This window comes from Bos grunniens, chromosome X (genome assembly GCF_055505025.1).
Source record: "Bos grunniens cultivar Pamir isolate PY7600 chromosome X, Bosgru_T2T1.0, whole genome shotgun sequence".
NCBI classification, from domain to species: domain Eukaryota; kingdom Metazoa; phylum Chordata; class Mammalia; order Artiodactyla; family Bovidae; genus Bos; species Bos grunniens.
Genome location: NC_141194.1, coordinates 131,897,492 through 131,914,722, shown reverse-complemented (window position 1 = coordinate 131,914,722; position 17,231 = coordinate 131,897,492). Strand labels below are relative to the sequence as shown.

Genomic DNA, 17,231 nt, shown 5'->3' with positions numbered 1-17,231 from the left:
TAAAAAGAATACATTTGAATCAGTTCTAATGAGGTGGATGAAACTGGAGCCGATTATACAGAGTGAAGTAAGCCAGAAAGAAAAACACCAATGCAGTATACTAACGCATATATATGGAATTTAGAAAGATGGCAACGATAACCCTGTATGCGAGACAGCAAAACAGACACAGATATATATAATAGTCTTTTGGACTCTGTGGGAGAGGGAGAGGGTGGGATGATTTAGGAGAATGGCATTGAAACATGTATAATATCATATAAGAAATGAATCACCAGTCCAGGTTCAATGCAGGATACAGGATGCTTGGGGCTGGTGCACTGGGATGACCCAGAGGGATGGTATGGGGAGGGAGGTGGGGGGGGGTTCAGGATTGGGAGCACGTGTACACCTGTGGCGGATTCATGCTGATGTATGGCAAAACCAATACAATATTGTAAAGTAATTAGCCTCCAATTAAAAAAAAAAAAGCCTTGCTTTTCTTTTCTCTGCAGGTCAGTACTTCAATCAGACTTTTGCCAGCATGGACACACTTGGGATTTCATTGTTTCTCCTCTGAGATCTCTACACTCCCCTCTTAAACACAGTGTGTTCATCTATCAGTTATGTCATGGTCCCTCATCGCTCTGAGACTCTGATCTTTTTCCTTGCTGGGATCTTTATGTCCTGGAGTGGCCAACTTCACCCAGTCTACTATTTGCTTTCTGACTAAACAGATTCTGCCGCATACTCCTCAGTAATTCTTATTCCTTCACTTACCTGAAAACCTTTGATCAGGTTTACCATGTCAATTCCTAACTCCTGGTCACTTAACTCAACTTGCTCTGCTAGTTATCCTGTGCTGCAGAGGACTTTTATGGGAAGTTGCAGAGCTGGGCAGTTCTAGTCGATAGAGACTCATGCTGGCCCTTGCTGATGGATCGCTCACCTCTCACTGATTTCTTCCTTCCATACTGCCCAGAGTACTTATTACAGATCTGCTCCTCTCTCCTCATGGTCTCTGTTCCAAGTCATTTCTCTTATCCATAGATGACCAATCTCTTGCTATATGGGCTGCATATATACTTTTAGCTTCATTTATCTTATCTCAGAGGAAGAGGGTTCTCCCCTCTCTAAAGCAAACTTCATTTGAAATCAGATCACTTCACATTACTCTTCTCTAGGATTTCACTTCCATAATTATCCATAAGTACTCTTTCATTCACAAGCATTTTTAACTTCACACTCTCCATGGCCTCCTTCTCTTCTACTGAATGATAAACAACAACTTAACTTCAACTTTGTCATCACTTATAGTCCCCATTTAAAAAGCCTGTATTTGCTTTTGCTCAATACCCAACTTCGTGGGCTTTCCTGGTGACGGTCGGTAAAGAATCTGCCTGCAAAGCAGGAGACCTGGATTCAATCTCTGGGTCAGGAAGATCCCCTGGAGGAGGGCATGGCAACCCACTCCAATATTCTTACCTTCAGAATCTCATGGACAGAGGTGCCTGGTGGGCTATGGTCCACAGGGTCGCAAGAGTCAGACATAACTTAATGACTACACCACCACCATTACCAGCTTTGGGACCTGTGGTCTTTGCCCACTTTCTCTCCTTATTGTCATATGTTCTGGCCCCTACCTCTATCACTCTACTAAAACAGCTCTTGCTCAACAGTGTTACCCTTTCTTCTTCATAATATCTGCTAATGTTATTTATTCCTTACTTCTATAAATTCTTCTTGTGGCTTCTATAATCCAAAGCTTTTCTAGTTTTCTTCCAGCTTCTCAGACTGTTCTCTTTCTAAGTCTTCTGCAAATTCCTCTTCCTTTACTTCTTCCTTACTGTGGGTAGTTCTCAAAGTTCTGTATTCAGTCCTTTGCTCTTCTTTCCACTTGTCTTTCACATTCATTTATTTATATCCTCCAGACTTCAGCCAACACCTTTGTACTATCAATACTATCTTCTATTCCTTCTACTTTTTTCAACCCTGATTTGTATACAAATCATTTATGTTTATCTTCTAACTACCTACTGGGCTTCCCTGGTGGCTCAGACAGTAAAGAATCTGCCTGAAATGCAGGAAACTCGGGTTCAATCCCTGGGTCGGGAAGAACCTCTGGAGAAGGGAATGGCAACCCACTCCTGTCTTCTTGCCTGGAGAATTCCATAGACAGAGGAACCTGGCAGGCTGAAGTCCATGGGGAACTGATGCTGATGCTCTAGTACTTTGGCCACCTGATGGAAAGAACTGACTCACTTGAAAAGACCCTGATGCTGGGAAAGATTGAAGGCGGGAGGAGAAGGGGGTGACAGAGGATGAGATGGTTGGATGGAATCACCAACTCAATGGACATGAGTTTGAGCAAACTCTGGGAGATGGTGAAGGACAGGGAAGCCAGCTGTGCTGCAGTCCATGGGGTTGCAAAGAGTTAGATATTACTTAGTGACTGAACAATGACTATGTACTGGCTCAGCAGTAAAGAATCCACCTGCAATGCAGGAGACATAAGAGATGTGAGTTAGATCCCTGGGTTGGGAAGATCCCCTGGAAATCCACTTCAGTATTCTTGCCTGAAAAATCCCTCGGACAGAGGAGCTTGGTGGACTACAGTCTGTGGGGTCACAAAAGGATTGGACAAGACTTAGCGACTGAGCACAGCATGGCAACAACCTACTATCTGAAGCTGATCTCATTATATTCTGCAAAGAAGTCCCATCCATCAGTCCATTTCTATCGGTTCTGCTGTTATGCATTGAATTTCTTCTCCTAAAAAAGATATGTTGCAGCCCTCAGAATGTGACCTTATTTGGAAACAGGATCTTTACAGAAGTAATCAAGTTAAAATGAGGTCATTAGGTCAGGCTTATAGATTTATATGACTTGTGTCTTTATGGAAAGAGGAAATTCAGGCACAGAGACAGACATACACACAGGGGAAATACCATGTGAACAGGAAGAGATTGAGCTGATGCATCTTCAAGCCAAGGAATACTGAAGATGGCCAGCAAACCATCAGAAGCTGGAGAAGTATGAAACAGATTTTTCTCAGAGGTCTCAGAAGAAACCAACCCTGCCAGAGCCTTTATCTCAGATTTATAGGCTCCAGAAATGTGAGACAATAAATTTCTGTTGTTTACGCCACTTGGTTTGTGGTACTTGTTATAGCAGCTCTAGCGAACTAATACAGTCACCAACCTTCTATTCTCCCAGGTTAGAAAACCTAGGCTCATTCTGAGTTCTTTCCTTTCTTCATCATCTACATCCAATCTGGCATCCAAGATTTTAGTTTATTTCCCCCCAAATGACTCTTGGCATCTTCAATCTCATACTCTCTGTTTTTTCCTTCTACCATTTTCTCAGTTCCTGTTACCTTCACTAGTCCCAATCTTTATCATTTTATATCTCAATTCCTATAAAAGTCTCTGGCTTATCTTTCTCAATCCAAAATTATCTCCTAAAATATGTAATTCATGTTGGTTTTATCATACAAATGCCATGATTGAGAGACATGCTTATAGTGACATTGCCTACTATACTAAGCTTGGCATTCATGGTCCCCCATGGTTTAGACCCATCTTGCCCACTCAATCGTTTATACCCTTATTACATATCATCTTTATTTCCCTCTTTAAGCTCTACTCCTTGGCCTTTTCCCTCTCTGCATCAAGATGCGTTTTTACTTTTTTTGCCTTTCATCCAAACTTGTTCACTTTCAAGGCCTTAATCAATTTTCACTGATGGCGACTACTCTGGCCCACACTAATATCTCTTGCCCTTGCTGCATTCTAATCAGTATCTTCCAGGTCAGCACCAAGTGGTATTTCTTACATTTTATGTGTATTTACATATATTACATCTTTATACCTATCAGCTTTTATGACATAATGCTTGTTAATTAAATGATCAACTCCTAAAGTGAGAATAATGGGATGGATGGAGGAGCCTGGTAGGCTGCAGTCCACAGGGTTGCTAAGAGTCGGACAAGACTGAGCGACTTCACTTTCACTTTTCACTTTCATGCATTGGAGAAGGAAATGGCAACCCACTCCAGTGTTCTTGCCTGGAGAATCCCAGGGACAGAGGAGCCTGGTAGGAGGCTGTCTGTGGGGTCGCATAGAGTTGGACATGACTGAAGCAACTTAGCAGCAGCAGCAGCAGGAGGAGGAGAAAAGGAAGGAGATTGGATGCCAACTGAAGAGAAAACTTTGGCTAGAACAATGGAGAATTAGTCTAAGTCAATGTTTTCTGAATAAACTTCCTGGACCATGATCATAGAAATCATTCAGGATGCTTGATAAAATTTAGATTCCCAAACTCTATTACAGACCTATTGAATCAGACTCTGCAGCCCAGAAGTCTGAATTTTAAAAGGTTGCCCAATGATTTATATATGTATGTGTGGGTGTGTATATATATATATATACATATATATACACACCCACACACACACACCCCAAATCTGAAAACCAGCAGTTTAAGTGAAGAAAGCAGAAGATACATTCTGAAAGGGAATAGCTATTATGTTTACTGAGTACATGTACTTTCCATCATGGCTAACAATAGAATGAAATAGTTTCACACTATTATGATTTGCTTTGATGTGATTCTCCCTCTTCAACACATTGCTCTGAGCACAGCAGTCCTTTCTTCCATGGCAAGAATATTTCCAGTTCTGAATCACAAATAGAGGTTAGCTAGCATAGAGAATCTCACAGAATAGAAATTTCATGGCACTTCAAGCAAAGGTAACAGACTGCTAGCTTTGACTCATACTTTCATTGGGAAATAAATATAACTAAAAGCGTGCTATAGGCTCCTGAAATTCAAGTTTGGTAGCATGGAGAGGGAGGAAAAAAGCCTTTGAGATCTAGTTGTTTAAGCTTTTAATTGGAGCCAAGCAATAACTAAAACATGCAGCTGATTGAGATAAAAATGGAGGCCCTGCTCATTGGCTCTTACTGAGCAGGATTTCTGCAGTTGAGTACTATAGACATGTGATAACAAAATTAGATACGATCGAGGGGAAGAAAAATGCACAAAAGTCCTTGAATTAAAATGAATTGAAACCTTCTGGGAGAAAAGCTATTTGGTAAGCTCCATTAAGTCTATTGTAGATAGCTTTATTTGACAAAGCAGCATCCTGGCATGTGGAACAGGAAGGAAAATAGCTATAAGATGATCTGTCAGGGAGTTTCCAGTCTCTAAACGAATAAGATTCTGTGCAGTAGCCAATACAGCTTTTAACTCAAAAGAGATATAGAGAAAAATGCAATTATATAACCCTAGTAAGTACATTCAATCTGAATCTCCCATATACCCCTCTCTTCCCCAAATAACTCCTCAAACTCAGCAATTTATCAATTGGATGCTCAAACTTATGGCTGCATTCATTTCAGGGTAACAGTGGATTAACACTGTATACAATACTACACACATTGAGGTAGAGGCAATCCTACAAGTCAAAGATTAATCAGCTATAAAATATCTCAGTTAAACACTTAGATCATTTGAATAGTTCAATTATTATTACATTTTTCAGTTTATTCTGGCTATAAGTTTATAGTATGTGTTTGCAGTTATTAGTTCCCTGTTCTGAAAATGTTACTTATCCACTGATTGTGAAGGGTTTATTTAATATACATGGACACTCATATGTTTAGGGATCTAACATATGGCAAAAATAAAGGAGATTCAGATGTAACAGCTAATGAATGCTTTAAAAACAGTCTGAATGTTGATTTTTTTTCCCTAACAAGTGAAGATTCTGGGATCACGCAAGTGGCTAAAGCTGCTCACTTCAATATGCAAACACCAATAAATTCTAATTTGCATTGTAATCTATCTGTTTTCTGTCTCTCACACAGACACACAGACATACACATAGTAGGGGCGGTATACTACCATATCTCCAATGTCTAGCACAGTTCTTGGAATGTAATGGCTAATAAAGGAATGAAGGAATTCACTTAACCATTACAAAATCTATATTAAGATGTTTTTTATAATGTATTTCTTATAAACATGGAAGCTGAGGCTCACTGAGGAAGAAGTCCTTCCTAGGTCAAGATAGGCAGAGCTGGGATTAGAACTCCCTGTGCTCTAACTTTAGTCCAGTGTCCTGTCTACTGTTTCTACAGAGTGCTAAGATTATCTAGATGGTCTACCTGAAGACACCGGTCTTTTAGCTGAGATTTTAGTTTCTCCCATAGCAATCCCCCCTCCAAGACGGTTTGTTATGAAATTGAAGGGTGCTCTTGCTATACTGTTCACCGGGTTTGCCATTTGAGTTCCTCTGGGGACTTATACCATGGCCATCACCTTGCAGTGAGGGCCTGACTAGATTAGGTAAAAGCAAAAACCTTTACCCAGACAGCTGTTTGTAGACCCTTGTTTGGTTTCTGATAAGCCTCCAAGTAACCACAATGGAAAGCAGTGGATAGGCAGACTCATCATTATAGATATTTCTGTTTAGTTTGCAGATTGTTTCTTTAACTCTGTGAGTTTTAAACAGAAATATTTAATTTTATGCAGATACATTTATCAAAAATATCTTTTATGATTTCTATCTTTGGAGATCTTCAACCCAAATTATATAACCAACTCCTACATTTTCCAAAGTTTCTTTTGCTACATATAGATTTTGTCATTTGAATCTTCAATCCATTTGTTATTAATTTTGGTGTAAAGTATAAGTGATGTAGATATCTAATTATTTTTCCTAAAAGTTCGGCTATTTATATGTAAACCATCTTATGGTTTCTACTGTAGAACATATAAATCCAGGTCAAATATAGAACAAAGATGCCTAAATACCCAGTGCTCCTAGGATAAAAAGTTTACTTTTAATGCTGGAAAATTGGGGTAAATTAAGACTACAAAAAGTCCTGTAGCCACATAGTTGACATTCAGCCAGTGTGTACTTATATGGCCTCACAGATTGTTTTTAGCTGGTTCCAGTCTGATGGGTTTGTGCCCATACCTTACCAGTTGTTTTAAAGCATCATCCCTTTCAGTAGGTGTTAGTTAAATAAAGCAAAGCAGAATTTTCTTTACCTGATTCTTCAGTTTCTTTTGTTTCTGTTGTTTCTTCTATTTCATCATCAGACATCTCCATTTCTTCTTCTCGCCTGATTCCCATTAATTCATCATTATGTATGTTGCGAATTTCCTAAGGTTAAAAGGCATGCTTTTTAGGTGGGAAAGCCTTGAAAATGTTGAGGAAATAAACAGAATTAAGGACAAGGGAAAGTGGGGTCTTTTTAAATGGGTAACAACACTTCAGAGTGGTCTTAAGGCAGAGGCAAAGGGGCATGTTGAGGCTGAGGACAGTCTCAATAGACAAAGCAAACTTTGTGCACTCTGCCCTGCATAGGCTCTCCTTCTATAACCAGAGCTCTAGCAGCAGACGATTCTTGTATCCCTCCCATTTTAGACAGTACTGTTGACCGCGAAACACCTTCCATCTCTTACTCACATGGATTTCTGGACTTCCCTAAAGGTTCTGCCATGTTCACCTTCCCATGTCAAATCCTTTGATTTCACTGCCTTCCATCCTCTTTCCTCTCCCCTTATACTCTTACTCAACACAACTTTTAATCAAACATTTGCAGGTTTAGTAGTTTAGAGTGACAAATGAGCTGTTAGGACTGAACTCCTACCAGATCAACCCTTCCCTCGATAATAACAACAACAAAAAACCAAACCAATTCCCTAACTACTTGATGGCACTAGAGGATGAACAAAAGCAGGTACATTCTGAAGAAGAGTTGACTCTTGGAAGAAGGATGTGGGTCTTCCAGTTTTAAAGGGACTTGTACTTTGAGAGCAGACTACAGCTAGAACCTCACAGGGTGGCTAACTTTTAAACAGAAAATCCACGGGCTTTATATCCTAAAATAGAGAGAGTTCAGGGCACCACTCGACAGCCACTGCAAAGTAAGGATGGGATCCCAGAAAGTAGTCAGCCAAAGAGAGAGGAATCCGAATTCTGTGTATAAAAACTGTTCAAATTCTTCATGATCCCTGAACCATGAAAGCACACAGCAGATTCCAAACTACACAGCTAAGGTGAAAAACTCAGCTGAGATTTGAGTTGCCATCAAAGACAGACAATTTCTAGTTTATATTCAGTGAAGTAAATTGACCACTAAAACAAAAGAAAATAAAATCAACAATCTTTAAAAGAATATAAGAGAATCCAAAGACTTAAAAGCAAAATATTCACAATCAGCAGGTAAAACCCTTAATTAATGGACATACCTGCAAGAACTTTCTTTCAGAAACAGTAAAAGCCAGAAGTTAGGGAAACAAGTCTTAAAAGTGCAAAGTGCAAGAAGAAATAAAAAATATCTATTTATTCAGAATTCTACATTCAGAGAAAGATTTTTTAAAGAATAGAGATGACATTTAATATATTTTCAGACAAATGTAAATGTATTTGTCACTCAAAGACTTGCACTAGAAGAAAAGTTGAAGGAAGTTCTTCAGGCTGAAGGGACGTGCTACCGGATGTAAACAGATCCGGTATGAATAACAATGGATGATTGAGATAATATTGGAAAAGTCACTTTTTCAAAAAATTCATGTGTGAGAACTCTATTTTTGAACAGCTTGCAATCATTTAGAGGCCACTTGATGCCTGTCAGGGGCTCCTCTACACTAAGCTGAGAAGTCTTTGCCTAGGTTAGCCCCAGTTGGGCCATAATACAGGAAATGTCCAAAGCTGTCTGGTGAAAATTGCCTCCATTTAGGGAGATTATAAATATTTCAAATGGATTTCTTAATAATTAATGCTACAGTTAATCACTACTTCAACTAATATTCTCCTTTCTCCCTTTTCATTCCTTTTATCAGGAAAACATTTCTATATCAAGGTAAGTTTACACTAAATATAAATAAAAGGACCTATTAAAAAGTGAGCTATTCAGTATTATCACTAATAGCTAAGAAGTAATGGGAAAAAAAAAACAGAAAAAAATAGAAATATTAACACAGGATCTTCCATGTGCTGCAGGGGCATTACTTAAAATAGAAGAAAATAATGACTTGCTTGAGAAAAAATGAACTTTAGAGGATTGTGTCAAGAGAGAGATTTACTATGTCTTATTCAAACTCATTGCACAGAGAACAGTAACGGAATTGCTCATTTCTAAGAATTCATTCTATCTCAGGAGGCTGGATTTCAGTTATCAAAGAGCTGTTACTGGAAAGGTGATCACAATGAGGTTTGACACTGGCAAATTCGAATATTGTACAACTTACTTCATCAGGAAAAGTCATGGCTCTCCTAGGTGCCTAACAAAAATGTAGACTGTCAGAGGGTATAAGCAGAGATTAACTTTCAATTCACAGACAAGTTGTCTAACTCTGGGGAAGTTATTGTGCTCTCTGAAGACTAAATTGTACTCTTTCTAGGGCAATGCCCCAGGGCTGGAAGACCTAACTGATAGCTAAAACATGCCCTGCAGCTGCTCAGCATCTGCAAAGCATCTTTTCTGCTTACAGCTGGGCAAGAAAGTGTAATCTCTTCTTAGAAGTATAAACTGTTCAATAACTAAGTGATACAGCTTATCTAGAGATCTTTCCCAACTTCAAAAAATCCCTAGAAAAATAATGGACCTAAGGGCAAATTTTACCTCAATGCCTCAAAATACTTCAAAAACAAGAATTACCAGTTCCTTAAGCTGATAATGAAAGGGGAAGAAAAACTAAGGAGAAGCTTGCTCTCAGATAGATATTCAGCCAGACAGGCAAAGTGGTGAAGCGTACCACCCTCTAACTACTAGCCAATCCTTCTTAGCTACACAGAAACTAAGGCCCATATCATTACTTTTCTATAAATATAAATAAGCAAAGAGAACAATAGCAGTTATAGGGCACCAGACGACAGTAAACATAGGGACAGCATTCAGTAAATGACACCACCTGTAAGTAAAGTAAATGAGATTTTAATACTTTGAAAACCTTACCATTAAAGCACTTGATATCTAAGATGCCTATTTTCTATATTCTCTGATAGATCAAAAAAGCTCTACTTTTGGAATCAAGCCCTAACAAATACCTTCAGAGTGAAGAACTGAAGGGTGGCATTTACCTAAGGAAGGCACTCTACCTAGTGTGGACACAGGAGCAGGCAGCAGGAGGACTTTGAGTCACTGAAGTGTAGGCAGCAAGAGAAATAGCTGTCTCTTAGATTTGCCCCTTTTCCCATCCTGACTGTTGGATCACTGAAGCCAAATGAGTGGCCAATCCAAGGAATTTACACTTCTTCTAGTGAGTGAAAGTTGCTCAGTCATGCCCGACTCTTTGTGACACCATGGATTGTAGCCCACCAGGCTCCTCTGTCCATGGAATTCTCCAGGCAAGAATACTGGAGTGGTTCACCATTCCCTTCTCCAGGGGATCTTCCCTACCCAGGGTATCAAATCCAGGTTTCCTGCATTGCAGGCAGATTCTTTACCATCTGAGCCACCAGGGAAGCACAAATGAGTGGCAATGGCATGCAAAAACATTTTCCAGAAATTTTCATTTGTAAATGAAATTTACAAAATTTGTAAATGAAATCGACTGGGTCACATCACTGATAGAGTACATCAAAAAAGGTAAGACAGCCCTCCTAAGGTTTTTACACCACTTTGTTGCCCATAGTAGACCTGCGATATTTTTATTTAAACAGTGAACTGTTAGTGACTTTTCAAAATGCATTATGATGCTTTTGAGTCTATTCTGTGCTCAGTCGCTCAACTGTGGCCAACTCTTTGTGACCCCATGGACTGTAGCCCACCAGGCTCCTCTGTCCATGGAATTTTCCAGGCAAGAATCCTGGAGTGGGTTGCCATTTCCTTCTCCATGTGGTAACTTTTTGTGGAGCTTAGATATTCACATACTGCTCCACAACGGAGGACAAAGCATTTTCAACATAGAATAAAACAAAAACCCTAGACAGAGGAAAATGCATGAAAAGAATCATCTTGGTACCAACTGACATTTTTGATTTATCATAAAGTAGGCAAATCATAAATCAGTGAACATTAATTATCTAACTATATAGTTTCTAAGAAATTTATGTGGACTTAAATTCATCTTACTCATGTTTTTTGACAGGAATGTAACTATAAGAAAAGCAAAGTTCCTTATGAATTGCATTACAAAATTGTACTTACCCAGACTTTGAACATTAATAGTAGTGGCAAAAGGGCAGATGAGAGGGAGATAACTCCTATGCATATGTAGAAATTTGATTCTGAGATATCGTTCAAGCCAATCAACCAAAGCACAAACACAGGCTCTTAATCAATGTCTATTGTATGCTACATAATGGAAATACAAATTTGGCTGATCCAAATTTTGTTGGTATGTGGTTTGATAGCTGAAAGCAAAAGCTAGTGTTAGTGCAAATGGGTCCTAAAACGAGGGTACGCAGATGACTTGAACATTTATCTGCAACCAGGTCTTCAGAGTTTGGAATGATTTTAGCAATCACAGTATTTCACTTCACGAGGATGCTATTAATAGTATGTAATCACCATGTCCCTTTTCTCTGGTCCAGTGATATAAAATCTCACATCAGGGAGAATGCAAGGGAGTATCTTCCAGTGCCTACCACTATGGCTCTAGCTTCTTATATATTAATACCACCCAACTTGTAATGTAGGCCAAGATCTCAGTAAGAGAAATACACAGGTTTTCAATGATTTCATAGAAAAAGGGTTCCCACAACACTCAGAACTGTCAGTAAAGTCACTGAAGATGCTAACTTTTATTAAGGGGAGGGACTTCAGCCTTCTCTTATTTTATTACCTTTTCAAATTATATCAGCAGAAGCCTCACACACATAAATCAGGAAAGTAAACCAATGAAAAAGACTCATTATCAAACTAGTCTGCCTGGTAGATGCTGCCAGAGTGAGTGCCTTAGCTCCCTGAAAGTGGGGACTTTTTCTTCTTACTCTGTACCTTCTCTCACTAGAGTGAGACAGTGTTGGCTGCTGGAAGGAGGATGACAGTGAGACAAAGAACAGGCACTCTGTGACATGAGGAGGTCACCCGCTGGTTTATTCCCCAAGGCAACTGGTAGAAAAGGTTCAGACTCTTCTACCTTGATGAAACCCCTAGCTTAGGAGTTGTAGCTTTGATGCCTACATCAAGAAAAAGCCAGTTTAGTTGATTAAGTCACTGAGATGCTCTGATTCTCTGTGGGGTTCTAAGAGGCAGCCCTGATTTAAGAGGACAGTTCTGTCACTTTCTACAGGATACTGCCTTCTAGTCCTCAGCATTGCCTGTCATCAAGTGAAAGTACACAGAGGTGAAAACAAATTTAATGCCATGATTTAAAAAGGCACCAATATAAAGCAGAAGAAATCTTTTAGGTTTAGGGAATACAATGCTAGAGCAAGGCCATGAGCTATGTTCCACTGTCAGTAGTTTTACTTATAAAGATTGCAGTATTCAAGGTAGACCTTAATTTAGTCCAATCCAACAGGCAGGAAGCATTTTTCTAGGTTTTTACAAAGTCTACAAGGCACGTCACCAAACATGTAGTAAGTCATGCTGGCCGTGTCCTTATCACTGTGTTAAGCAAGCTCTGCTGCAATACTAGGTGACAGGGTGTGTAACTCTCAGCTCTCCACAGCCCCAGAGAAGTGGCCAGCTCACTAGCATAGCTCAGTTTATTGAAGAGGTAACTAAACTCAAGCATATGGCCACCAGGGGCTTCCCAGGTGGTTCAGTGGTAAAGATTCTGCCTGCCAATGCAGGAAACATAAGAGATGAGGGTTCAATCCCTTAGTCAGGAAGATCCCCTGGAGAAGGAAATGGCAACCCACTCCAATATTTGCAATACTAGGTGACAGGGTATGTAACTCTCAGCTCTCCACAGCCCCAGAGAAGTGGCCAGCTCACTAGCATAGCTCAGTTTATTGAAGAGGTAACTAAACTCAAGCATATGGCCACCAGGGGCTTCCCAGGTGGTTCAGTGGTAAAGATTCTGCCTGCCAATGCAGGAAACATAAGAGATGAGGGTTCAATCCCTTAGTCAGGAAGATCCCCTGGAGAAGGAAATGGGAACCCACTCCAATATTCTTATCTGGAAAATTCCATGGACAGAGGAGCCTGGCGGGCTATGGTTCATGGGGTCACAAAGAGTCAGACATGACTGAGAGACTGCACATGCATGCATGCATATAGCCACCAGATATGTGGGCTTGCTATAACTACAGAGAGCCTTGATGAATAGTATTAATGGAGACCATTTTTGCAAATTTGCTTACGAAAGGGTTGTGGGCTAGGTGAGTCAGTGCTCCAACAAGAGGCGCCACTCCTATGAAAAAGGAAATAGTGTATAGGGTAGGGTTTTCTGTAATGGGCGGGGCACTTCAGACAGCCTGTTCCAACCCCTAAAAAGGATACGCAGGTATGTGTTTCGAAGGGAAGGTAGAGACTAGTATGGCTTTTCTGCAACGGGAAGACATACTGAGCATTTTTCTCTCAATTTTTATTTTTATGAATTATTTCAACCAAAGATTTTGGCTACTTGAAATTTAGGTGCTAAACTCCAACCCTCCCCTTGATCACTTTTTAAAAACTTTTTAGCTCACTGAGGACAAAGACCACCTTATTCTGCATTGCCTGTCATACTACCTGAGACAGAGAATGTGTTCAGTACACATTTGAATTGAAATGTTGAATTTTGTTTGTTGGGCTCCACAACATGAGGTAGCTCTAGCATTCTAAAACCATTTTGTGCTACAGTAAGACAATCACTTCCTTTTTTGACCCTAATTATCATTTTTTAAACAATTACAAACTTTCTGGATTTGTATGACTTTAGCCCTGGGTGTTCTTTGGAAGGAATGATGCTAAAGCTGAAACTCCGGTACTTTGGACACCTCACGGGAAGAGTTGACTCATTGGAAAAGACTCTGATGCTGGGAGGGATTGGGGGCAGGAGGAGAAGGGGACGACAGAGGATGAGATGGCTGGATGGCATCACCAACTCGATGGACGTGAGTTTGAGCGAACTCCAGGAGATGGTGATGGACAGGGAGGCCTGCCGTGCTGTGATTCATGGGGTTACAAAGAGTTGGACACGACTGAGCACAAGTCGTGTCACTTGAGCACAAGCAGAGAGGTGTGTGTCCATCTTAATTTGAAATCAGAGTCCTCTGTTACCTTTAAAGCTGCCACCTATAATGATGGCTGAGCAGGTTTGATAAAAGAAGCTCAGAAATTTTAGACTGAGCTGAAACTGTAGACAGCTGAACTGAACTGCGACTGAACTGAACTGAACCCTCTACTGGGCTGATATTGTCAAGGATTTCTCTGCAGTGACTCCCTGATCTCTTGGCTGAGCCAGAACTGATGGCTCAGACTGTCAGTTTATGAATAGGAGTGGGTTTATCTTCCTCTAAATGCTCTTCATGGTTCTCAAATTGTTGCCACACAGACTATGTCATGTATTCTCATGAAGGACAGAAGGGATAGATCATTATCTTCATTTGATAGGTTAGGAAACTGAGGTTCACAAAGACTAAATGACCGGCTCAAGACCACCAGGCAGTTTATACCAGAACACAGAGTGAAGAATGTCCAGTCCTGAATTGACCACTTACTAACTATGTCATTTTGTGTACATCACTTAACATTTTCACGTCTCAGTTTTCTCACATGTAAAACTCCACTTACTTATTATTCCTTATGGAGTTGTTAATGATCAACTGAAATAATACTATTTCTCATTTATATAGTTCATCTCATTGAATCCAGATGAAGAAATAGGGACTAAGAAAGGCTGACCAACTTGCTCAAAATCACGCAGCTATAATAAGTCAGAGTTGAGATTTGAATTCACGTCAATTCCAAGTTCCGGGTTCTTTCCACTGCACCACATTTACTGGGAGGCTCATGAAAGTGTTTTATAATATGTAGTGAGTGAGTGAGTGAAAGTCACTCAGTTGGGTCCAACTTTTTGTGACACCATAAACTATACAGTCCATGGAATTCTCCAGGCCAGTATACTGGAGTGGGTAGACTTTCCCTTCTCCAGGGCATCTTCCCAACCCAGGGATTGAACCCAGGTCTCCTGCATTGCAGGCAGATTCTTTACCAGCTGAGCCACAAGGGAAGCCCATTATTATATTTATAATATGTAAATTCCCTACAAATGCTATTTAAATATTAAGGAATATGACAACCTACATTGATAGATACAATGGGAATGCAACTAGACTGGCAAACAGGACTCAGAAACAAAGTTGAAAAAGCTGCTGCATACATAGATTGAAGGCGTCAGGGCTGACTGGGTAAGGAAGCTACTGGTAGGAAAAGTAGAACTCGAGGCCTGTGTCACACCATTCCAAAGGCATATCAGTGTAAACAAACCTCCCATCTCAGTTTTTAATCTTGGATTTAGAATCAAAACCTAATCCCATCAGATACATTCTAGTGTTACACTAAAAATGTCACCTGAGCACAAGCAGAGAGGTGTGTGTCCATCTTAATTTGAAATCAGAGTCCTCTGTTACCTTTAAAGCTGCCACCTATAATGATGGCTGAGCAGGTTTGATAAAAGAAGCTCAGAGATTTCAGTGCTCCAATGTACCACCAGGCAGCTTTTAGCTTTAATTGTCAAGATGCTCTAATAAATGTAAGACAGCCCTAATATCACTACCACTAGACACACAGGTCAGTAATTATTGTTGTACCCAAGACTAGCTAGCTTAGAGAAGTAAACTTTTAATTATTGCAGCTACATTTTCACTACTAAGGTTTCCATCCAGAAGAATGCATTCAAGACAACACGTGCACATTTATTACCTTTTGGCAGCAGGCGGTCAGGACACAGCGACAGGCTACAGAACTTGTCTCGGTATTTCATTAGGGGCTTGTTGTGGCCAGGGGAGCTTGGCACTATTTAATTCTAGCTAAACTCCAAATCAATAACTTGTTAAAGAAAGAAACTGTCCCCCTGAGGGGCTACCAGAGTAAAAAGTTACTAACCTCAGCTTGTTTGCACCAAACGCTGATGTTTTTACGCTGGGCTTTTGTGAAGTGGTCCCAAGCCTTTTGTTTGGAGGCGGAATGGTAGACGGCTACTATCTGCTCAACTGCAGCGTCAGATCAACAGTTGAATCAGCCAGAGTATCACCCAGGGATGGCAAAAGCGAGGAGAAAAGAAATAAGAGAAGCATCAGCTTGGTGTGTCTCCTACGACACTACTTGACTAGAGTTGTGCTTAAGAAAAAAAAAAAAAAAAGGCTACGTGTATTGGGGTACCATGAGTTTAAAGAGGACTCAAAGGCAAAGATATCAGTATACATCAGTAGAACTCTAGAAGATTTGGGGTTAAAGGGTGAATAAAGCTTTAATACAGGCAGTGTGTATTCATTCAGGCAGGAGTCATGGTGAATGTGGTTTAGCGCTACTGACCCAGTACAGCATGAGAGCAAGCAGTGAACTATACCAACTCCTTGTGACCATTGGTTTCTTTCATAAACTAGCCCTTCAGAATGAGCCTGAATGCTGCATTTCAACGGACTCTATCCTCTTACTATTCTGAGGTATGTCTAACCAGAAGCAACAAATCAAAACCTAAAGTAGATGGGACCTATTTTAAGTCTACTTAGATAGGCTTGTTGGCTGGAGAAATACAAGTATTATGTAAGAATACTGTGTAAGTGCAGTCCTACAAAATATTTTTCAGGGTCGCTTAAAATGTCAAATGAGGAAATGTGTACAAATATTCCAGGGCTTTATTGCAATTGGTTCAAGAGAGGGAAAACAGTCATGACTATTTTTCTGGGAAAAGAGAAGGACAAGATCCTCTGCCTGGCTGCATGTTCACAGTAAGAAAATTCAGAGGTATTATTTCTTTCTTTGCAGCCCTATTGTTAGCTTGTTTACTAATGATTTAAGGATTTACATTCCCATGAGGCTTGCTACTCTCTTTTCCCATTTATTCTGAAGTCTAAAAAACATATGCTTTCTCCTCCCAGATTCTATGACCATAGGACTTTCAGAATAAAAATGAAAAATGAAACAACTCCTCCTTAATCCTGTTTATGTGTAAGTCAAGTATGGGAAGTCAAATATGAGAAGACTAGGCCATGATTGTTTAAAACCAAAGTCATAAAACCGTACCCTCATTCCTAATGTGAATACAGCTTCTCAGTCAAAAGAGAAGAGTGCATAGTTTTATAATACGGGGAACTAAAACCATTATTTGAGAGTTTTTCTGCCCTGTCTCATTTA

General features: G+C 40.0%; 1 protein-coding gene across 20 annotated transcripts in view; it reads right to left on the bottom strand.

The window, feature by feature from the left end:
• The window catches only part of ENOX2 (ecto-NOX disulfide-thiol exchanger 2), a 289,817-nt gene that overhangs the window by 32,284 nt on the left and 240,302 nt on the right, over positions 1-17,231 (bottom strand). For all 20 annotated transcript variants that reach the window (XM_086389288.1, XM_086389286.1, XM_086389289.1 and 17 more), the window contains 2 exons: positions 15,981-16,087; positions 7,039-7,153 (listed from right to left, as the gene is read on the bottom strand). In XM_086389288.1, coding sequence (XP_086245414.1) covers positions 7,039-7,153; positions 15,981-16,087 — 222 coding nt within the window. The remainder of the gene's footprint in view (positions 1-7,038; positions 7,154-15,980; positions 16,088-17,231) is intronic.